This window comes from Delphinus delphis, chromosome 3, assembly GCF_949987515.2.
Source record: "Delphinus delphis chromosome 3, mDelDel1.2, whole genome shotgun sequence".
Lineage (NCBI taxonomy): Eukaryota > Metazoa > Chordata > Mammalia > Artiodactyla > Delphinidae > Delphinus > Delphinus delphis.
In genome coordinates, this window is record NC_082685.1 from 142,545,160 (window position 1) to 142,568,973 (window position 23,814).

General features: G+C 38.2%; 1 protein-coding gene and 1 pseudogene across 7 annotated transcripts in view; both read left to right on the top strand.

The window, feature by feature from the left end:
* Positions 1-641: 641 nt before the first annotated feature.
* Positions 642-23,814, top strand: part of CPLANE1 (ciliogenesis and planar polarity effector complex subunit 1) — a 130,261-nt gene continuing 107,088 nt past the window's right edge. For all 7 annotated transcript variants that reach the window (XM_060009574.1, XM_060009578.1, XM_060009579.1 and 4 more), the window contains exons 1-15: positions 642-741; positions 7,260-7,386; positions 8,378-8,513; positions 8,632-8,751; positions 9,149-9,381; positions 11,157-11,263; positions 12,736-12,892; positions 13,314-13,417; positions 14,445-14,627; positions 16,714-16,963; positions 17,130-17,285; positions 17,459-18,228; positions 18,767-18,975; positions 19,174-19,254; positions 22,370-22,534. In XM_060009574.1, coding sequence (XP_059865557.1) covers positions 7,306-7,386; positions 8,378-8,513; positions 8,632-8,751; positions 9,149-9,381; positions 11,157-11,263; positions 12,736-12,892; positions 13,314-13,417; positions 14,445-14,627; positions 16,714-16,963; positions 17,130-17,285; positions 17,459-18,228; positions 18,767-18,975; positions 19,174-19,254; positions 22,370-22,534 — 2,752 coding nt within the window. In that variant the 5' untranslated portion in view covers positions 642-741; positions 7,260-7,305. The remainder of the gene's footprint in view (positions 742-7,259; positions 7,387-8,377; positions 8,514-8,631; positions 8,752-9,148; positions 9,382-11,156; positions 11,264-12,735; positions 12,893-13,313; positions 13,418-14,444; positions 14,628-16,713; positions 16,964-17,129; positions 17,286-17,458; positions 18,229-18,766; positions 18,976-19,173; positions 19,255-22,369; positions 22,535-23,814) is intronic.
* On the top strand, positions 4,612-5,135 carry LOC138414025 (large ribosomal subunit protein uL22-like; annotated as a pseudogene).

Genomic DNA, 23,814 nt, shown 5'->3' on the forward strand with positions numbered 1-23,814 from the left:
CCCTGCTTAAGGCATACAAATTTAAGCTACAGAAAAATGCTTTTCCAGACCAAATATAGATCTCGAGCTGCGTGTTCTTGCCCCCTGTTTCCAGACCGTGCGCAGGAGCAGGACAGGAGCGAAAACAGTGCTGTAAATAAACAGAAGTCACTAGGAGTGTGGGTACAGAAACGCTTTCCTTAGCGCTTTAAGTTGCCCACTTGATCCGTGGAGGGCAGTGTACAACCCGTTCATTCCCAGGTCTCTAGAGGTCTCCACTAGGGTGCTGACATCCCGTGATTTACATCTTAGTCGGTTACTAAACGGTTTCCTGTAGAGCGCCGCGCATCGCCTGGGCACTCAAAGGCGAGTGTCTGAGGAACGCATGGGGTCGGTGAACACAGAAGGACCCGCAGAAGCTTAGGAGGAGACCGGGAACGGGAGGAGGAGCGGCCGAGCGGAGGGGACGCGGGACCGCTGAGAGGAAGGGGCGGGGGGAAACCCGAGGAGACCCGGAGGATAAGAGGAGGGAGGAGCACGTCCAGCTTCCCGCCCGCGCTCCCGGCCGGCTCGGGGCAGGCGCACTGGCACCGCTCGCTCGCGTCCCCTCCCCCACCTCCGCCGTCGCCAGGGCGCAGGCTCGCGTTTGCGCCGGCGGCTGGGCCCTCGGGAGTCAACCTCAGGTCTTTGCCCCGCGCTGCCGGCTTCGCCTTCTGCCTCTCCGCGCTTCTCCTTCCCCGGACGGGCTGGACCCTGGCGGAGGTAACTGCCCGCAGATTCCTGCCCCTCACGGCCCCAGCCTCTTCCCCACGCTGTCCGGCCCGCGGGGTCCTCGGGCTCCTTCGTCCCCCTCACCCCCTCTAGTGTTGCGCGCTCGCGACCTCCCCAGCCCCGCCATACCCCGCCGCACCCAGCCCCCTCGTCCTTTACCACTTCCCGGTCCCCCAGCTTCCCCGGGGTCGTCCTCCGGCCGCCGCACGCTCAGCCTGACGGAGGCTCGGCGGCTCCGAGGGGCCCGGGTCGCCCTCCGGATGGCTGGGAACGACGTCTGGTTCGGGCCAGACCTCGGCCCCGCACCGGGGTCCTGCAGCTCCCGCCCTGTCTCGGGTGGGCACCACGGTGGCACCTCTCGGGGCAGAGGGCGGCGCTGCCCCGCAGGGTCGGGTAGGGAATCTCAGAGGGGTCCCCTGGGGATGACTTGTGCGAAGTGGGGAAGCTCCTGTGTTTGACCTTAGTGGGTGATAAATTGAGCACGGAGGAATGGACGCGATTTTTTAGACTCGTCTGTGGTGGAAACAGAACAACTTGGATTTTTCTCTCTCTCTTTTTTTTTTTTTAATTGAGCAGAGCTCCCTGAGCTATATACAGTAGGTCCTTGTTGGTTATCCATTTTAAATATAGCAGTGTGTTCATGTCAGTTGGATTCTCTTGAAACTGCTTTCGCCAATGTGTTTTTTTGTTTGTTTGTTTTTTTGTTTGTTTGTTTTGCAGTACGCGGGCCTCTCACTGTTGTGGCCTCTCCTGTTGCGGAGCACAGGCTCCAGACGCGCAGGCTCAGCGACCATGGCTCACAGGCCCAGCCGTTCCGCGGCATGTGGGATCTTCCCGGACGGGGGCACGAGCCCGTGTCCCCTGCATCGGCAAGTGGACTCTCAACCACTGAGCCACCAGGGAAGACCCTCTTGTTTTAATGAACATAATTACAGAAGTCAAAACTATACAGAGGACTTCCTGGATGGTGCAGTGGTTAAGAATCCGCCAGCCAATGCAGCGGACACAGGTTCGATTCCTGGTCCGGGAAGATCCCACATGCCGCTAGCAATTAAGCCCGTGCACCACAGCTACTGAGCCTCTCTTTTTATATATATATATGTATATATATATGTGTGTGTGTGTATACATATATATATATATATATATATCCTTTTCTCCATATACATACGTATACATCATTTATCCTATAGAGTTTTTTACATTCTCAATTTGGTTGATTTTATTTTCCTGGTGTGTTTAATATGTTCCTTCATTCTCTTTATTTCTTGTCAGCTGGTAGTTTGATTCAGACACAGATTCAGGTTCAGTTTTTAATTTTCTGTCTTTGTAAGAATATTTCATAGATGGCTGTGTGTACTTCCTGTCTACAAAGCATCATGTCACGGGGAATACAATGTCTATTTGTCTCACTGTTACTAATTTTAAGATTGATTAGTGGCAGCCGCATAGTACAGGGAGATCAGCTTGGTGCTTTGTGACCACCTAGAGGGGTGGGATAGGGAGGGTGGGAGGGAGACGCAAGATGGAAGAGATTTGGGGATATATGTATATGTATAGCTGATTCACTTTGTTATAAAGCAGAAACTAACACACCATTGTAAAACAATTATACTCCAATAAAGATGTTAAAAAAAAAAAAAAAAAGATTCGGGCTTCCCTGGTGGCGCAGTGGTTGAGAGTCCGCCTGCTGATGCAGGGGACACGGGTTCGTGTCCCGGTCCGAGAAGATCCCACGTGCTGCGGAGCGGCTGGGCCTGTGAGCCATGGCCGCTGAGCCTGCGCGTCCGGAGCCTGTGCTCCACAACGGGAGAGGCCACAACACTGAGAGGCCCGCGTACCGCAAAAAAAAAAAAAAAAAAAAAAAGGATTCATTAGTGGGTTTAGGGCATGTCAGTCCACCTGTTATAGAGTTACCCATATACTTTCACCTAATAGTTTTAGCAGCCACTGATACTATTGACTAGATCTGTTATTTCATTGGGAGCTGCAAATAATGCTTTTCTAATGCCATTATTCCTCTTGCATTTGGTTAGTGCTTTTTAAAGAATTAATTTTATTTATGATTTTAATATTTATATTTAAAAATTAAAAAATAAATATTTGAAATTATTTATTTATTTTAAATAAATTACTTAAAAATAAAGTGTCTAAGGAAGCAGTCATCTGGAATATTACCGTTCTGAGGAATTGAAAAACATAACGTTACAGTATAAAATATGAGGGTGGTTAGCATCTTAATAGGTCATTCTGTGCTGTATTTGAATAGTCTTTCATTTAAAGCTTATTTTATTTTTAAAAATTCAGCTATTATTAAAGATGGCATTAATAATACCAAATAAATTCAGTTTTTTTTTAATTTTTTAAAATTTTTAATATTTTTATTTTCATTTTAACATCTTTATTGGAGTATAATTGCTTTACAATGGTATGTTAGTTTCAGCTTCACAACAAAATGAATCAGTTATATATATACATATGTTCCCATATCTCTTCCCGCTTGCGTCTCCCTCCCTCCCACCCTCCCTATCCCACCCCTCCAGGCTGTCACAAAGCACCGAGCCAATATCCCTGTGCCATGCGGCTGCTTCCCACTAGCTATCTACCTTACTACGTTTGTTAGTGTGTATATGCCCATGACTCTCTCTCGCCCTGTCACAGCTCACCCTTCCCCCTCCCCATAACCTCAAGTCCGTTCTCTAGGAGGTCTGCGTCTTTATTCCTGCCTTACTCTTAGGTTCTTCATGACATTTTTTTTTCTTAAATTCCATATATATGTGTTAGCATACGGTATTTGTCTTTTTCTTTCTGACTTACTTCACTCCGTATGACAGACTCTAGGTCTATCCACCTCATTACAAATAGCTCAATTTCGTTTCTTTTTATGGCTGAGTAATATTCCATTGTATATATGTGCCACATCTTCTTTATCCATTCATCCGATGATGGGCACTTCGGTTGTTTCCATCTCCGGGCTATTGTAAATAGAGCTGCAATGAACATTTTGGTACATGACTCTTTTTGAATTATGGTTTTCTCAGGGTATATGCCCAGTAGTGGGATTGCTGGGTCATATGGTAGTTCTGTTTGTAGTTTTTTAAGGAACCTCCATACTGTTCTCCACAGTGGCTGTATCAATTTACATTCCCACCAACAGTGTAAGAGGGTTTGCTTTTCTCCACACCCTCTCCAGCATTTATTGTTTCTAGATTTTTTGATGATGGCCATTCTGACTGGTGTGAGATGATATCTCATTGTGGTTTTGATTTGCATTTCTCTAATGATTAGTGATGTTGAGCATTCTTTCATGTGTTTGTTGGCACTCTGTATATCTTCTTTGGAGAAATGTCTGCTTAGGTCTTCTGCCCATTTTTGGATTGGGTTGTTTGTTTTTTTGTTATTGAGCTGCATGAGCTGCTTATAAATTTTGGAGATTAATCCTTTGTCAGTTTTTTGGATTTCGTAAACTAAAAAGAATTAGGAAGATAGAATTTTTTAAAAAAAGAAAGAATAAGGCTATAAAGTGGTCTGAAGTGACCCCTAAAAATGGTTCGCTATTCCCTTGACCCAGAAAACCCCACAAAATCATTCAAATCAAGAGGTTCAAATCTTTGTGTTCGCTTTTTTTTTTTTGCGGTACGCGGGCCTCTCACTGTTGTGACCTCTCCCGTTGTGGAGCACAGGCTCCGGACGCGCAGGCTTAGCGGCCATGACTCATAGGCCTAGCCGCTCCGTAGCATGTGGGATCTTCCCGGACCGGGGCACGAACCTGCGTCTCCTGCATCGGCAGACGGACTCTCAACCACTGCGCCACCAGGGAAGCCCTTTGTGTTCACTTTAAGAACACTCAGGAAACTGCCCAGTACATTAAGGGTATGCATATCCGAAAAGCCACCAAGCATCTGAAGGATGTTACTTTAAAGAAGCAATGTGTGCCATTTCATTTTTACAGTGGTGGAGTTGGTAGGTGTGCCCAGGACAAACAGTGCGGCTGGATGCGGGGTCGGTGACCCAAAAAGAGTCTTGAATTTTTACTGCAGATGCTCAAAAATGCTGAACTTAAGGGCTTAGATGTAGATTCTCTGGTCACTGAGCACAACCAGGTGAACAAAGCCCCCAAGATGTGGCACAGGATTTACAGAGCTCATAGTCAGATCAACCCATACATGAGCTCTTCCTGCCACATTGAGATGATCCTTACTGAAGAACAGATTGTTCCTAAACCAGAAGAGGAGGTTGCACAGAAGAAAAAGATATCCCAGAAGAAACTGAAGAAACAAAAACTTACAGCCCGGGAATAAATGCCACAAAAAAATAAATGTAAATAAAAGTAAAAAAAAAAAAAAAGGAATAAGGCTGTGATTAAATACAATCCAGACCAATGACCAAATGCCATCATTTCAAGATTTCACAATATTAAAAATTTTAAAAAGACTCAGTTTGGAACAGTCACAAACTTAACACGAAAATTCAAATAGAGTACAAAGAACTTTTTTTCATGAACCACTTGAGAGTGACAACTGATGTTCTCTTACCCCTGAATATTTTAGTATCTACTTTCTACAGACAAGGAAGGACATTTGCCTATATAACTGCAAGACAACCATCAAAATCACAAAATTAACATTCATCTATTACAACCATCTAATCCTCAGTTTTTCTTCCTATTCAGGTTTTTCCAGTTGTCCCATATTGTCCTTTATAGTGAAAGGATAAAATTTACAATTACTGACTGCATTTAGTTGTCAAGTTTCCCGTTTGGAACCAGTTCCTCAATCTTTTTAAAACTTTCATAAACTTGAAATTTTTGAAGGTTACAGATCAGTTATTTTGTAAAATGTCCCTCAGTTTGAGTTTGCCTGATATTTCCTTGTGATTAGATTCAGGTTGTGTTCCTCTGTACATATGTCACAGAGATGTTTTTCTCATTTTAACTATTAGGTGGCACGTGATTTCCATTTGTCCCATTCTGATAATTTTCATTTTGATCACTAGACAAAATGGAATCTGCCTGATTCCTTCATTGTAAAGTTACTTTTTCTCTTTTGTAATTAATGAGTATTTTATAGGGAGATATTTTGAAACAATGTAAATATACCATTTTTCATCAAATGTTCAATTTATTAATTTACTTATTATTATATGGATTCATGGTTTCCTATTTTATTCCATGGATTTTATTATTTATTGATTGATTGGCGGTACACGGGCCTCTCACTGTTGCGGCCTCTCCCGTTGCGGAGCACAGGCTCCAGACACGCAGGCCCAATGGCCATGGCCCACGGGCCCAGCCGCTCCGTGGCACGTGGGATCCTCCTGGACCGGGGCACGAACCCGTGTCCCCTGCATCAGCAGGTGGACTCTCAACGACTGTGCCACCAGGGAAGCCCCCTATTTATTATTTTTAAATATTTATTTATTTATTTATTATTTTGGCTGCGCCAGGTCTTAGTTGCGGCACGCAGCATCTTTAGTTGTGGCATGCGAACTCTTAAGTTGTGGCACGCATGCGGGATCTAGTTCCCTGACCAGGGACTGAAGCTGGGCCCCCTGCATTGAGAGTGTGGAGTCTTACCCGCTGGACCACCAGGGAAGTCCCTATTCCATGGATTTTAAATCCATTAATGTAATTGTTTTGATGCTTAAATTGTCCTCAGTTTGGTCTATGGGATCCCTTTCATTATGGCTTCTGTGTCCTCACTGTGCCTGGCTCCAATACACTGTGCCAGGCTCTTCCACTGCGTGAGCATCCTCCCAAGATTCACTCAAGAATGGACCATTCACCCAAGATTATGCTTCCTTCACCCAAATAGGGCTCTGACAAACTGTTCATGGCCTCTACCACAACTATCCCCACAACCAGCATGGGGACTTGCTGGGCATCTTTACTTCATGTTATCTCAGGGCTTCATTTTTATGTCAGCTAGTTTGGGCTTTCTTACAGCTCTGTGACTTAGGACAGTTTGACTGTTTATGTGGTGATTGAAGGCTTCAAGAGTGATTATTCCATAGAGTAAGGTAAAAGTTGTATTGCCTTATATGAGCTAGCCTTGGGAAGTGCATAGCATCACTTCCATTTTACTCTTGGTCAAAGTAGTCAAAAACCACCCAAATTCAAGGGATGAGGCATAGACCAGAGCTCTCAATGAGAGGAGTATTAAGGTCATAGTGTAAGAAGAGCATATGGGGTGGGAGGTATTTTTGTGGCCATCTTTGGAAAATACAACCTGCCACACTGAGAAAATCAAATCACATAGAAACTATATTGTCAAGATGTTCTCCTAGTTCATGTTTATCTTCATAGTCTGAGAAATAACTTGTCGAAAAGCAAATACATTTTGTCTGACTATTCAAGATGAGATACTGAATAAATTGTCAGCATCTTACCTTAAAAAGAGTTAACTTGAGCTGATGAAAAAGTAATCTACTAAAACTTTATGAAAATTCTAAATTAAGATCCTCAGTATTATGGGCTATTATCATTTTTTTGTTTGTTTTGATTTTTACAGCATCTTGTGACTCTTGACTTAATTGGTCATTGATATCTCAGCAAGCATGGAGATAAGATTAGAAGTTTTGACTTCAACGAGTATCAAGCAGAAAAAACCCTGGCCACGAGTCTCCTGGTTGGGACAGGTAGGTTTTTCTTTAATCATACAATATCAGTTCTAATATGTGTTAACTGTGTGCTTTGCCTCTAAGATCAAAGAATGTTCTATGGCCTTCACAAAATACAATATCATCTGTAGAAGGATCACCTGCCTACTGAGCAGGGTTTTGTGTATTTGTGTGGTAACAGGCTGGCAGAGATGGGGAGGGAGCATCAGTCTTTCTGTGGTCTAATCAGAGTTGCCACCACTCTCATCACTCTCTTGCTCCTTTTCTCCATAAACTTGCTTAATCTTCTTCACAGTCCTCTGTTGCTTTGCTCTTGGAGACCTGGGATGATGTATCATCCTCACTCTCATCTGCTGTGCTCTCCTGGGAATGCTGGGACATAATGTCTTCACCCTGCAAGTCCCAGTTTTTGAGATTGCACAGCCAGAAGACCTCTCTGCAATTGTTGAGGATGAGCATGGCTTTCACTCTGCAAACTACCAGCTACAGGGTCTTTTTGAGCAAAAGCACATGTTTGGTGAGTTTTGTGTCCTGGTGAATCTTGGAATGCCCACACAGGTGATGAAGCAGCGTGGTGTCCAATTGGAAGGTTTCCAGTAAGCTCAGATCATTTTCTCGATGTTTTCTAAAACTGAAGTCTAGGAGCAGCATGACACTGCTTCAGAAATGAGAAGCCATGTCTATTTTAATCTAAGTAGATAATTTAAAACTTACCCATACTACTGTTCAGATTGATGAGATAACAGCAGGTAACTCAGTTTGGGCTAGCAGAATTGGAAGACACTCCTATAATTTTAAACTCCAAAGAAATCTCAGTGCAACTGTTAGGTCATCCTACCTAGTAATTCTAGTAAGAGGTACTTTAAGAGAGAATGAAAAATCTTCAGGTTACAAATATACGATCTTTCTTAAATGTCACTTTGTTTTCTTTTCTGGGATAACTTACTTAGGTAAGAGGCTGAATTAACTTCTGGCATCTCTTAAGTCTCTCACATGTTTCTTCTCTTAGGAAAATGAAGCTGTTTTTCTTTTGGATGATAAATTCATAAATGAAATTAATTTGCTATCAGGAAGGACAAAGAAGAAAATTCCCAGTCTCCAGCCTTTGTTGAAGGATGTTACAGTCCTAACAACGTCCAGTAATGGTTAAGTAGTACTGATATTTTCAAAAGACTAGATTAACTGTATTTTTAAAAATAATTTTGGGAGTAATATTAAGGGAAATGTTAGATTATAAGTATTGCGTTTCCTTTTTGGAAGCAGATGCCTGGCTGGCTGGGGTACTTGCTACAGGGGAGCTTTTCCTCTGGAACAAAGATCAAGATTGTTTGAAAACTATACAAGCAACTGAAAAGCCTAAAGAAATGATTAAAGCTGCAGTAGGTGGGAGATTTTTATTTGTTTAAATTGGTTTAACTTGATATATAGGAGAAAAGAAATATATCTCTGTGTAAATATATATATCTGTATATATATGTATTTTTCCTTATATCTGTAAGTATTTTTTTGGTGGTGTTTATTTGTGACAATTAGGTTCATCTTGAAGAAAAATCTGGCATGCCTTACATATCTGTGATAACAGTGGGTTCCTAATATCACATATGAGTACATGATAAATGTTATTATAATTTGTACTTTTAGTTTATTACTAGTGCCTTAGTTTTACATTCTGAATGGAAACATCATTTAGGTTCCTTATTGTCAGAATAGATAAAATTTGTACTTTTTTGTGGGAATTCAGACTTCAGAGGTGTAATTACTTTTTTTTGTTGTTTTCTAGCAAGCTCATTGAGACTGTACTTGTATGTATCTGGCAATGGGAAAAGAGTTCTGCTTATAACTCCTTCTGGATGCATATTTCTTTGGGAACATTTGGAATTCAAGAATATCTTATCTTCTAAAAGCCCGTCATTGGTGGGCCAATGGTCCCAGATCATACCTGAAGAAGCAGTTCATTTGCCTTCCACTGAAGATAAAGAAGCTGTAGTGCATGCTGTCTTTATAAAAAATGAGGTAAAATCCAAATCAGACAGGGTATTATAGAAGTGGTGGAGATCTCAGACTCTAAGAACAGACACCATCTGGGAAGCTGTTGAGCAGAGTGTGTAATGGCATAGCTATATATCTCCAGGCATCATTAATTGTCATAGTAATGGTGAAATTACCACGGAAAAGGTATTTTTATATTTCTTGGTCACATTTTAAAAGATGTGTATTAAAAATGGTTTGAACTTAGAGCTTCCTAGTTATACTTTTCCCTAGTTTTAGAATATAACTAGTTTTGTAATAAAGAGAAAAATATCGTATATTAACGCATATATGTGGAATCTAGAAAAATGGTATAGACGATCTTATTTACAAAGCAGAAATAGAGACACAGATGTAGAGAACAAATGTATTGATGGATACCAAGGGGGAAGGGGGTGGTGGGATGAATTGGGAGATTGGGATTGACATATATACACTTCTAAATATAAAATGATAACTAATGAGAACCTATTGTATAGCACAGGGAACTCTACTTGGTGCTCTGTCGTGACCTAAATGGGAAGGAAATCCAGAAAAGACGGGATATATGTATACATGTGGCTGTTTCACTTTGCTCTACAGCAGAAGCTGACACAGCAGTGTAAAGAAACTATATTCCAATAATAAACAAATAAATAAATATTTGTTGGAAGGATTTTTAAAAAAGCTAGAATTAGGGATATTAAGTAAGCCATTTAAATCCCAGGAAATAACACGTTCATTAACTAAAAGCATTCAGAATAGCTGCATGATACTCTTTGTATGTATGGACCAACATTTTATTACCCAATCTACTATTGTTAGAAATTGCATTTTGAACTTTTGTTGTTTTCCTCCACCCCATGGGTGGTGCCCTAACTTAAATAATATGTAACTATAGGGACTTCCCTGGTGGTCCAGTGGCTAAGAATCCGCCTTCTAATGCAGGGGACGTGGGTTCGATCCCTGGTCCCACATGCTGCAGGGCAGCTAAGTCCGAGAGCCACAGTTACTGAGCCTGTGCTCTCTAAAGTCCATGAGCCACAACTAGAGAAAGGCCCGCACACTGCTACGAAGATCCGCATGCCACAACTAAGGCCCAACACAGCCAAATAAATAAAATAAATAAATTAAAAATAAATACATAATATGTAACTGTAAAAGAAGAGAAAAATAAATATGTTAGAATATTTCCAGTTGTAGCCAGAGTAAAGGCCGTGTTTTCTTAAGAGAGTAAACTGCACCTTGATTTCCCATTTGAGATATGCCTGTGGCTCAGAAATTAATTACTTAGTCTTTAGCTTAATGTTCAGCTACATGTTAAGAGTAAAAATATGAGCAGGCTCTTGATATGTTTCATTTATTTTATTTATGATGAGAAATATGTGGAGTTTTTTTTGTTTGGTTGTTGTTTTTTTTTTTGCTGTTCTTTCAGGGATTAGTTTATTTTATTTATAGTTTAGTTAGTTTATTTTATTTTTTTCCTTGTTGGTTATTTATTTTAAACATACCAGTGTGTATATGTGAATCCCAAACGTCCTAACTATTCCTCCTCCCCACCCTTACCCCCTGGTAACCATAAATTAGTTCTCTAAGTCTGTGAGTCTGTTTCTGTTTTGTAAATAAGTTCATTTGTATCATTTTCTTTGATTCCGCATATAAGCTATATCATACGATATTTCTCTTTCTTTGTCTGACTTCACTCAGTATGACAATCTCTAGGTCCTCTTGATTTATTTTCAGATTAATTATATACTAAAGTATATTAAATTTATCTACAGTTATTTGGAGACTGCTGCTTGTGTTCATTTACTTTCTATTCTGGGGAATGCCTGAAGTTAACATTTCTAGCAATTCGGTGGCATGAAAATGTATTTACATCTATAAGGTGAGATAAATGTTTCCTTCTTCCTAGTTTTCTATCAGCTTTTTTTTTTTTTTTTTTGGCCGCTCCATGCAGCATGTGGGATCTTAGTTCCCCTATCAGGGATTGAACCTGTGCCCCCTGCATTGGAAGCATGGAGTCTTAACCACTGGACCGCCAGGGAGGTCCCTCTATCCCTTTTAAAACATTGTTATCTTTTGGCCCATAAATACGTAATAAGATTAGTAAGTGAAATGTGAATATCAGCTTCTGAGGCTTTACAGATTCTTTCTTCCTGTAAGTATTGTTCTGTTTCTTTAGTTTTCATTTTGAATGTCTATTATAGAAAGTTTTTCTTGTTTTTATTTTATTTCCCTTCTTGGAATCAAGAACACATAAAAGGTAAGGCAGACAGACTATGGTCTTACTTGTCTTAAGACTATAAAAATAACTCCTTTGAAAAGTAATTCAGTTGAATTCTTTTTAAATAAATTTATTTATTTATTTTTGGCTGCATTGGGTCTTTGTTGCTGCACATGGGCTTTCTCTAGTTGCAGCAAACGGGGGCTACTCTTCGTTGCAGTGCATGGGTTTCTCATTGCAGTCCCTTCCCTTCTTGCGGAGCATGGGCTCTAGGTGTGAGGACTTCAGTAGTTGTGGCTTGTGGGCTCAGTGGTTGTGGCTCACAGGCTCTAGAGTGCAGGCTCAATAGTTGTGGCGCACAGGCTTAATTGCTCCGCGGCACGTGGGATCTTCCCAGACCAGGGCTCGAACCCATGTCCCCTGCATTGGCAGGCGGATTCTTAACCACTGAGCCACCAGGGATGTTCTAAATCAATTGAATTTTGAAAAGGAAATAACTTGAATTTACTACTGTACTTTTTAAATGCTCAAGTATTTTTTCAATTAAAAGTAATTTTATTTATTTTAAAAAGTCCAATGAAATAGAAAGAATGCGTTAAAAGCATATAGTGACTAAGATTTAGTAAAATAGTGAGGCTTTTTTTTTCTGTTTATTTTCTTTATTTTTTTATGCTAGCAGTACTCTATTTGGGTATAATTTATATAAAGTAAAATGAACAAATCTTAAATGTACAACTAGGTGGACTTCGATAAATGTACATATGCCTGTAACCATCCTCATATCAAATATAGAACATTGTCACTATCCTAAAAATCCCCTCTTCTCACCTATTTAATACCTGTAAAAATGTTTGTAATAATGTAGAAATATGTGTATCTAAACTTTTAGTGGATGCAGATGTTTTTGGGGCTGGCTACAGAACATGCCATTATTAACAAAACTCTGATATGGACCTTGTTTAACTAGCAATTGCTCTTTTGTGTCCTGGATGAAACTTGTGAACAGTTGCTACGAGACCCCAAATATATGTGCACATGTACGAATTTAGTTGGACCCTTTAATTTTTTGTAATGAAGTGTATATTAATTTAAAAGTTACTATACTTTCTGTTTTCAATTATTTCACTACTTAGATCATTGACTTACGATGTTCAGTGGGCACAACAAGATTGCCTTCTGTGCAGTCTGATTCCTAAATGTGAATCAGTAAAGTCAAGAGGAGCTCTAATTTCTGCATTTTCAAGAGATGGCATTACCCTGGCAGTAACTCTTAATCAGAAAGACCCAAAGGTCAGTAAATATAATCTATCTTGGAAGTAACCTGTAAAAGAGAGAGTTTAGTTCAGTTTTGAGATTTTTTTCCCCGAGTATAGTTTTTTTCCTTAATATTACTTTATATTCTTTAAACTGGTGTTTTCTGATCCACCTCGACATTGTAAATTGGTAAAGTTATTTACATTAGCTGCCGTAATTTTCAGAATTTGGCCTTCAGAGGTGAAAAGAGGATAATGGAAAAGGAAGAAAGAAGGGCAAAGTGGTAACTGATATTCTTAAAATGTAGTATAAAAGAGAGAAAAGTTATAGGTGGTCAGTATTATCTTTCCAGTTGGCAAAGACTAGGTAGTTCATTGATATAATAGATCTCTAGGTCTTCAGAATTATAAGTAAAATAATTTTAATGGTTTTTTTAATCTTTTTTTTTTCTTTCTAGGCAACTCAGGTATTATTTATAAACACACTGAATTTTGTTACACTCTGTGGTAGCCTTAAAGGATGTAGTAATAAGAATCCTGTGGTTCCAGCTACACTTATCAGGTAAGGGTTCTTTTGTACTTCTAAATAGTGTTTTTATTTTCTTTTTTAATAGTTTAATAAGTTTAAGGCACTGATAATTCAGTAGGTGTCTAAATAGATATTTAGATAGATGATGTTATCTTGGGAGGAGTTGAATTATGTCTGGGTAGAGAAATACTGGGCTAAGTTAGAGAGGCTGAAATGAAAAAACCTGGGTTGGGAAGACCATTATATACTCCGGCTGAGGTGTTTCTAGCTTTTTAAACAAAGTTAGCATTCTCTGCATACGGGTGGATAGTACTATAAGTGGTGATTTTGGATGGCAAGTGGACCTATGAAGGATTATAGAGTAGGAAAATTTCCTCTTGGATCCTCCTAAGTTCCTATTCTGAATTGTTTTCTCTGCTGCTCCCTGAATTTCCAAAGTTTTCAGGTTCATCCAGCCTTGCCTTTTTATTTTCTTTCTCTCCCCAAAATTTCCTTTCTAGAAGAATTACTAGTCTCAGTTCAGTGGTCTGTTTGACTTAGGGTGTCCATCATTCACATGAGGAGGAGCTACTTTTCTGTCTCCATGAAAGAAACATTAATATTATCAGATAGTTAAGGAGTAGTAAAGATGGCTTTAGGAAGACGGAGTCTGCTACTGAGTGGAGCTCTGGCAGGCTGCAGAGAAGACAGGTGTGGTATTGACCTTCAAATCTACCAGTAGATCTTAGTTTTGGACACCACTAGGATTAGAAGTTGTTCTAATTATAATGTAAGTGACAAAAACTTTACTTTGTTAGGTCTTATTTTCATCTTATGATTTGCTTATGAATCTAAGTAAATTTCTAATTTGTATGTTGTATGGAGTAGATGTTTATGAGCAAACTCCTTTTTTCTTAACTTTTTTTCTGGGAAGTAAAATGCATGAAATGTATGTGACATTTGCCTACTATTCATTCTTTTGACCTTATTTTTTGAAGCGTCTCACCCCTTCTTGGCCATTATAAATTGTCAAAGGCATTGTAGAGAGTCCTTTCTAAACATATTGTCTTGCTTTTTCTAGGTCCTACTGGGTAGGTGATATCAGCTGGACTCATGATAGTCTTTTTCTGGCTTGTGTGTTAAAACGTGGCTCCCTGGTTTTATTGACCTGCCAAGGTGAATTGCTAACGTTAATTACATTTGGTTGCTCTATAGAATTTGGGCCAGCAGAATTTATTCCTCTTCACCCACTAATAACATATAGGTGAGACATTTGAATTGTTTTAATTTATTCACAGAAGTTTTTCTCTTTTGGTATTACTTTACTATGTATTTTTTTAATATAATTTCATCTTTCAAATTGTCTTATTCTTTCTTTGAGTCTGTCATCTCAATATCCGCTTCTTATTTATAGTTTTCTTCTGTTTCTTTTTGTGGCTTAATCCTGGTGAAAATTTGACATGGTGACTATGTAAGTATATGTTATTTAAATATTCAGTAGCACTAAAAAAAGTAACTTCTTTGATATAAAAATTAATAGAAGTGTGATATATCTTTTATTGTTTTAAAAGCAGAGCACTTAGATAAAAATTAACTTGGCATATGTATCTACTTTTCTCCCAGAGGGAAAAAGGAGAAAAGTTGTTGGAAATGGGTAGTAGACTTTAGAATTTAGCCATATTTTAATTTTTAATTGTGAGATCATGAAGCGTTTTGGCTTTGGAGTCAGAACAAGATTCAAACCTTGGTTCTTCTACTTATTAGTTGTGTGACTTTGGGTAAGTTACTCTTAAGACTCTGTTTCTTTTACTGTGAAATGAAGATGACAGTAATAATCTCTTAGAGTTGAGGGAATGAAGTAAGATGATAAATAATTATAAATTGCTTTAACACAGTTCTGGCATAAAATAAGTGCTCAGTAAATATTTGCTGTATTGATGTTGATATTATTATATATGGCTAGACACATATAGACACCTATTTACAAATCAGAAGCATTGGAAAAGGTCTTTGAAATTAATCCATTCCCTTTGCTGTATAGAAAAGAAACTGAGGAGGGATGTGTCCTTGATTATATTTAGCAAAAAGTTTTGCTTAATTTTTAGCAATAGAAAATTCTAATGGAAAAACTTGTCACTTTGTGCAGTGAAAGTGTTTTTCCTTATTTCTTATGGTCTGATTCATAATTGACTTAAATTTCCTCACATTTTCCTTTAAAATTAGTATTTAGGGCCTTTCAAAATGGATTGCTTTTTTTGATTACAAAAGTAATACATATTCATTGTTTTAAAAAAACTTAAAAATCAAATGTTACAAAACTAAATAATGTAGAAAGTGAGACTTGTAATCCTATTCCTCAGAGATAACAATTATTAGCATTTTAGTGTGTTGTCCTCTAAATTTAAAAATTTTATATAACATTTATAACAGTATTAGTTTCTTTTTTTTTTTTTTTGCGTTATGCGGGCCTCTCACTGTTGTGGCCTCTCCCGTTGCGGAGCAGAGGCTCCGGACGCAGGCTCAGCGGCCATGGCTCACGGACCTAGCCACTCCGCGGCATGTGCGATCTTCCCGGACCGGGGCACGAACCCATGTCCGCTGCATCGGCAGGCGGACTCTCAACCACTGTGCCACCAGGGAAGCCCCATGGAGTCACTTTTTAATGGTTTTATAAATTTCACAGCATGTACATTCTGAAACCAATCTTCTATTGTGGATCATTTGGCTAATAAAATCTATATTTGATTCGTTTCCTAACCAGAAAAAAAATTATATTTTTGCTATTCTCTTTATAGTTATAAAACTCCAAAGTTAATAATCAGTGATATTAAGTAATCAGAATCAGGTACACCACCATAACAATAAATAACTACACTTATGTGGAAACTCAGTCAGATTTAATCTTAAGCTGATAAAATTATACTTATCACCATCCTCTCCAAATGTCCTGTTTCTTTTCTTTCTCCTCCTTAATAACAAATATACTTATAGCTCCTAATTATATTCTTATAAGTATATTTAAATAGATAGTAAGAAGGAAAGGTAAGTTCAGTAGTAAAAATGAACTGCCTCAATTATTTTCTGGAAAAGGTTGTATAAAACTACATTAAAAACAAGACAGAGTAAGTGCCACAATGCTGGGAAAATTTTTAAAAAACACATAAACCTCTGTATTATTTAATCACATATGTTTTCCTCATAGATATATGCACATTTAATATTTTTGCATTTAATTTGCTTGCATTTTCATCATTCTGGAACTTTTAATTGTTTTTTCTTTGGAATAACATAATTGTTTCCTTTAAGATTTTTCTCTTACTAATTCTTGAATTTTGGTGTTTGTTTGCTAGACCACAGCAGTTTACACTTCAAGATTCAGATAATTCTGTAGATTCATCAGCTTCTGATAGTGACCCTATGAGACAGAGGTTTTCTATAAAAGCACATTCACGGTTAGCCTACCTCATTATTTCTGATGGATACATGGTCACAACCCTTCGATTTCTTGATAATCTGTCTCCATCAATGCTCATGAGATCCCTTCTACTTGATTCAACACAGAGGCTTGAGAAAACATACCAAAGTTTGATATTGTCTAAGGTATAGTGCTTTTTGGTACCATTAGTAAAAGTTGACTTCTTAGTCCTTTCAAATTTAAAACTGTACTGACAGCCTTGGATTGTATACAGTTATCTGTAGATGTTTTAATTGTTTGTAGTACAATTATCGATAAAATTTTGCTCTGGAAATCTTTTTTCTTCTATAGCCAAAAGACCAAGGGCTGAACTTGCAATCACTGGATTCCCTAAGATCTAGCTTGTTAAAACACCACAGAAATGAAAATTTAGCTGATTCTACTGTTCCCAGATTCTTGCAGGCAGAAGAAACAATGCAGTTAAATGAAAAAACAGCAGATTTGCAGGTACTTAGTAACAATATTTTATTTACTTTGAACAGTTACGTATTGACTTTATTCCAAGAAACATATTTTCTTTTTCTTTCATTAAAGGGAAGAGAAATTTGAGAGCACTAAAGTGATTCTACTTGTAAGGAATCAAATGATATTAAGTATAATTTTTTTCACTCATGTTTTAGGATTTTGAAGCCGAAGAAACTAATGAAGGCGAACATTTTCCAAACAACTTATTTTCTTTTTGGAACCAAAAGAAGGATCTATTGTTTAGTAGTGCCAAAGAAGGAAGACTGGAATTTGCTTCTATGTTTGATACCATACATGCAAAAGATAATACTGAGGAGACAGATAAAACTGTTACAGAACTGCATTCTGTTCAGAAAAATCTCCTTGCAGCATGGACTATAGGAATTTCAAAAAATGTGACAGAAAAAAATTTAATGTTAAATTACACAGTAGTTTGTATCACTCATTTTTTGTACATTCTTCAATTTATAAAATGTCCTTTCCCCGAACTTGATCTTTTTTTAAGCAAGAGCCCAAGACATAATGCATGGGTACTTTGTATCTTTCAACTTTTTCATCAGTGTTTATCAATCCAGTACTGGGATATGAGATACAGACAAGATGTAGGACATTTGGTAAAGCTGACCTCAAATACTATAAAGCTTTTGCTGACACAGCAACAACAGAATCAGTTATTCTCAAAGAAGCTTTTAGCCTGTTTTCATTTACTCAGAATGGTAGCTGATCATTTAAATGGCGTATACAGTCTTCAACCAGAAGTTATTTCAGCATCAACTGATGGAAGTAGAACAGCAAAGCAAGACTCATTGGTGGTACCCATTTTTCAAATGTTTCAAGATAGTGGTGCTCGGAAAAACTGGTCTTGGAATTCGTCTTTCAAGATTCGTCCTCAAGTATTAAATTTTGTTCAACAGCCAGGACACAGGTATAATGACTTTAATATTAGGAGACCATCAGCTTTATAGATTTTTCAAAATTGAGATATAATTCCCATACTGTAAAATTCTCCATTTTAAAGTGTACAATTCAGTGATCTTTAGTATAGTCACAGGCTTGTAGAACTATTAGCACAAATTCCAGAATATTTTTATCACCCTCAAAAGAAACCTTGTACCCATTAGCACTCAGCATTATAGATTTTATGTTATAGAATTTATGCCAGATATTATTCAACACATATATTTTATTAGTCTTGGGCATCCATGATACTGTTGAAGGATTTTGGTTTAGATAAGCACTATAGAAAAATGACCACAGGTACATAAAGCATTTATGAAAGTTTTAAAAATATGCATTTTTTGATCCGTGGACTTTGTGCTATATTTAAATCTGATCAGTTTGTATACATGTTATTACCTCAGTGAAGAATACATGCAGAAATAAAAAGGCTAATGAGGAGGCTATACTCATTCTTATCCCTAGTCTGAAATTTGATTCTTATGATTACCTGATTTTGTGTGCAGATTGATTGTTCTCTGGAGAGTATTGTACAGAAAAACTTTATGGTATCAAACACAATTAAGTCAAAGAGTTCCTGAAGATGACATACAGTTAACTGAAAAGATGACACATGAAGCATCTACTGTCAAGTCCCTGTTATGTCATATACAGGCTAAATTGCAGACTGCTGGAGTTCTCTTGAACCAGACCTTAGAACTTAAATCTATCAATGGTCAGTATCTTATAAACAATTTCTAACTCCAGGAATAAGTGATATAGTTAGTGGGACTTTGATTTTATTAATTGGTTGCAATTATTTGCTTTTCAAAATAATTTCTGGTGGAGTTGTATCCACTAAATTTTAAAACAAGTACGTGTTTATAAAGGAATTTAATTAACCAGCACTAATTTTTGGTTAAAAACTTTGTAGGGGAAGAGTGTTTCCTATTAGGATCATATGAAAAGTCTGTTCAACTATGGAAGAAAGCTCTTCAAGAAACCCAAGAGAAAGGTAGGGGAGTGTTAAAAAATAATATTTGCCATAATATTGGTAGGACCATATTCTAGCATGCTGTTGAGCTTCAAAATTATTTCAGATTTCTGAGTGCTCACAATTTCTTAATGCTCAAATAGAATACATATTGTAGGTACCTTTACTGTCAGAAATAGTTATTTAAAATTATTCTTAGTCTTGGAAATTGTAGCACCAAGAATTTTTTCTGTTATCCATAGATAAGGCTCCTCTGTCCTTTTTTTGATTAGTGATGGAACCTGTGATTGATTGTTGATAGGGAAAAAAATGAGACTTAATCCCAAATTTAAAAAATATATATTTTGTCATTTAGTGCACTGCAAGTATCTAAATGAGAAACTATGGGTCAGATAATTTGTCACCTTATTACAGACTTATAGAAACATGGAGCTAAGGCTCTCTGTTCTTAAGTAATTCAACTTTAAGAATTTCCTGTGGGACCTCCCTGGTAGCGCAGTGGTTAAGAATCTGCCTGTCAGTGCAGGGGACACGGTTCGAGCCCTGGTCTGAGAAGATCCCACATGCCACAACTACCGAGGCTGCGTGCTACAACTATGGAAGCCTGCACCCCTAGAGCCCGTTCTCTGCAACAAAGAGAAGCTGCAATGAAGAACAGCCCCCGCTCACTGCAACTAGAGAAAGCCCACGTGCAGCAACCATAGACCCAACGCAGCCAAAAATAAAATAAGATTAAAAAATTTAAAAAAAAAAGAATTTCTTGTGAGTTAGACTTATTATGGGCTACATGGAGGTTTTTTTTTAATATTTATTTAGTTGACTGCATTGGGTTTTGGTTGCGGCACACAGGATCCTCATTGCAGCACACGGGCTTCTCTCTAGTTGTGGCACTCAGGTTCTGGAGCGTATGGGCTCAGTAGTTGCGTTTCGCAGGCTCAGAAGTTGTGGTGTGCAGGCTTAGTTGCCCCGTGACATGTGGGATCTTAGTTCCCTGACCAGGGATTGAACCTGTGTCTGCTGCATTGGAAGGCGGTTTCTTAACCACTGGACCAACAGGGAAGGTCTCCTGCATCGAGGTTTTGATGAGAATCTAGGGGTGTGGATTCTAGAAACTGGTGATAGCTTTTATGATATAGGGCTGAGGGTATGAGTAAGATGACAGAGGTTCTCAGGTAGTGACCTTGGAGCTATCCTTGACTGCAACTACTACCTGGTCAGGTTTGGCCAATTATTAAATTTATTTTCTGACTGATGTGGCTTTGTATGTTTCATTAATTTATCTACTTAACCGGTATTTATTGAGGGCCTGCTATGTGTATTAGGCAGTAGGAATAACTGAAATAAACAAGTTTACCCTAAAGTTGCCCACAATCTGGAGGAGAGATCACATAAACAACTAGCATGTTTCTAATTATGTTTTATGGTAGGTGCCGGGAAAGCACACAGTCTGAGCTGGAGTGCAAACATCAGTCTGGGGAAAACCTAGAGGAGCTGACATTTAAAATTGAGTGAAAATTGTCCAATTGAAGGAGTGGGAATGGTTTAACAAAGGATATAGCATTCCTAAAGCAAAAAGGCATGGGAAACCATAGCAGTTTGGTAAACGTGCAGGTAGTTTTAACAGGACCAGATTATTTGAAATATGTGTGTAATACTGAGGATAGGGTGGTGAGTGCTGAAGTGAGAGGTAGAGAACAGATGATAAAGGAAGATATTCTGCAGTGCCATGGGATTAAGATTTTATCCTGAAGACAGTGGGGTCAGTTAAGATACTTTATGTAAGAAAAAGAACTTTTCAAATAAATAGAGGCCATTTGGAAAGATCACTTCAGTACATTATGGAGGGCCATTTGTAGGAATGTGGTGTAGAGATGTGGGTTTTACCTAGAAGCAAGACAGTTAGTTGAGGAGGTCCTGAACCAAAGCAACATCAAGAGTACTGGAGGACAGAAGTCACATTTGTCAGGTATTTAAGAGGTTTGATCAATTGGACTTGAGTAGAGAAGTCTACTGTAGTTCTCAGATTTGGGGATTGTCCAACTGGATGAAGAAGAGTGACATTCAAGGTGATAAGTTCTCATGAAGAAAAGTTTTCGTAGTGAGTCTCATTGTAGACCTTTTCATTTAATTTATTTTCCAACTGTATCCATTTGGTATGGTTTCTTGTAATGGAGACTGAAAATAACTGGCTTCAACAAGAAAGAAGTTTATTTCTCTTTCTTAGGAAATGAGGCCAGAAGTTGATAGTCTGGGGCTGATTCGGTGTTTCTGTGGTCTCATCAAGGACTCATGCTCCTTTAGTTTTTCTACACCGTCGTCCTTAGTGCGTTGCTTCCAGTCTTAAGGCCATTACATGAGTTAAGATGGGTGCTGAAGTCTCAGGCATCATGTACATAATCTAGTTAACAGGAAGGAGGAAGGCAGGAAGGACAAGAAAAGGGTGTACCTCCTAGTTGAGTTACCTCTCTTTAAGCAGCTTTTCTAGCAGTTCTATACAATATTATCTTTTGGTTCAGAACTTGTCATATTTTCACATGGCCACATCTAGCAAGAAACTGTGATCTGGGTGCATTGTAACCTCAAATAAAATTAGAATTCTTTTACTCAGAAAGAATAGATAAGGAATAGGCAGCCAGCAGTCTCAGTCCTAACCACCCTTCAGATGTTTGAAGGCAGTGGTCAGGGACTCCTATCTTATTGGATAGTGTTTCTTCTCCTTTGGAAAGTGTCTTTGATGGTCTGATATTTGTATGATTTCTTGTGTGGTTTTTAAAAAATTTTTATTTTTAGCATGTTCCCTTCTGTTTCATACCATGTGTACTTGAGATAGATGTCATTAGTGGACCTTAGTACCGAGATAAGGAGGATGTGCACCTCTCTTTGGATAAATTCTTAGTCATCCTAGGGCCTCATCAAAGAAAATAAAATTGTTCAGAACTTAAAATGAAAAAGAACAAAATATTGCTTACCTGTTTTTTATTAAAGTATAAAACAGGTACAGGAAAGTTCACATAACATGAATGTACAGCTTGATGAATTTTTATAAACTGAACATTCCTGTCTACCCAGCACCCAGATCAAGAACATTACCTAGCTAACATGTTTTTAATGTAAATGTAATTCTTCCCTGTTTAAGGAGGAAGAAGGATATGTTTTCTTCAGATACGCTATTATCTTTCCCTTTTGTACTGCCACCTCTATAACTATAATTTAAATGATGCTCAAGGATTATGTGATCAGCTAGTAAGAGAAATACTGATATGGTCCCACCTACCTGTAAAAGAAGATGAAGATTGTTCAGGTATGCTTTTCAAAAATCAGTTTGTTTAATGTTAATACTTTGTATTTATAAGTGTAGATATGAAATTGCTTATACATAAAAGTTGGTTGCTCTGCCCTATTGTGGTAAATTTTGGACTGTCAGCTTCTCAGTAGCAAGGATCATGTTTTTGTTTGTTTTTAATCTTTGGGTCTCTAGGCTTAGCAGTAATTGCCTGCTGAACTGATACAATTGTTGTGTCACAGCCCTATTTGTTAGACATAATATCAGGTACCCAAGTACTTTTCCTTGATATGTTTATATTTTCTTTAATGGTTGCTTAAGGTTGTTTAGTAAAGTGATGAAAATCTCTTTCTGAGGTATTCTGAGTCTTTTTAAAATTGCTTAATAGGCTGCAGAATATTTAGATTGTCCTTTTTAAAAGAGGTGTATTTAAATTAAGCAGTAACCAGAGTAAAAGATATATATGAATGAACACATAATATAGTTATAATAGTTATACGGTCGTAGACCATTAGATATATACTATGCGTATGAATGTGTCAGAACGGCTCAATATATCAGAACTCTCTAAATGGAGTTCATGACTCTAATGGAGTTTGTTTGTTTTGGTTTTTTTCTAATAACTGATTATTGGTTTAGAACATCATTTTACTGATGGAAAATAGTGATCAAAAGAAGTTAGTTTACAAAGTCTTCTAAAAATAGTTTGAGAAGTGGGGCCCATCTCTTACGTAAAACCCTTTCTTTGATTTTCACTAGTTTATCAGAACAGTGTTGGTTTCTTTGGCTTCGGCCGCTGTTTTTTGTTGTTGTTGTTGTTGTTGTTTTGTGGTACGCAGGCCTCCCACTGTTGTGGCCTCTCCCGTTGCGGAGCACAGGCTCTGGACGCGCAGGCTTAGTGGCCATGGCTCACGGGCCCAGCTGCTCCGTGGCATGTGGGATCTTCCCGGACCGGGGCACGAACCCGCGTCCCCTGCATTGGTAGGCGGATTCCCAACCACTGCGCCACCAGGGAAGCCCCTTGTTTTGTTTGTTTTGAGGTGAGATAGATGGTAGAATACCATGACATTTTTATTCTGGTATTCATATTTTCTCTGCATTTTTTTAAAATTTAATTTTTATTTTATACTGGGGTGTAGCTGATTTACAATGTTGTGTTAGTTTCAGGTATACAGCAAAGTGGTTCAGTTATACGTATATCCATTTTTTTTCAGATTCTTTTCCCACGTAGGTTATTACAGAATACTGAGTAGAGCTCCCTGAGCTATACAGTAGGTCCTTCTTGATTATCTAGTTTT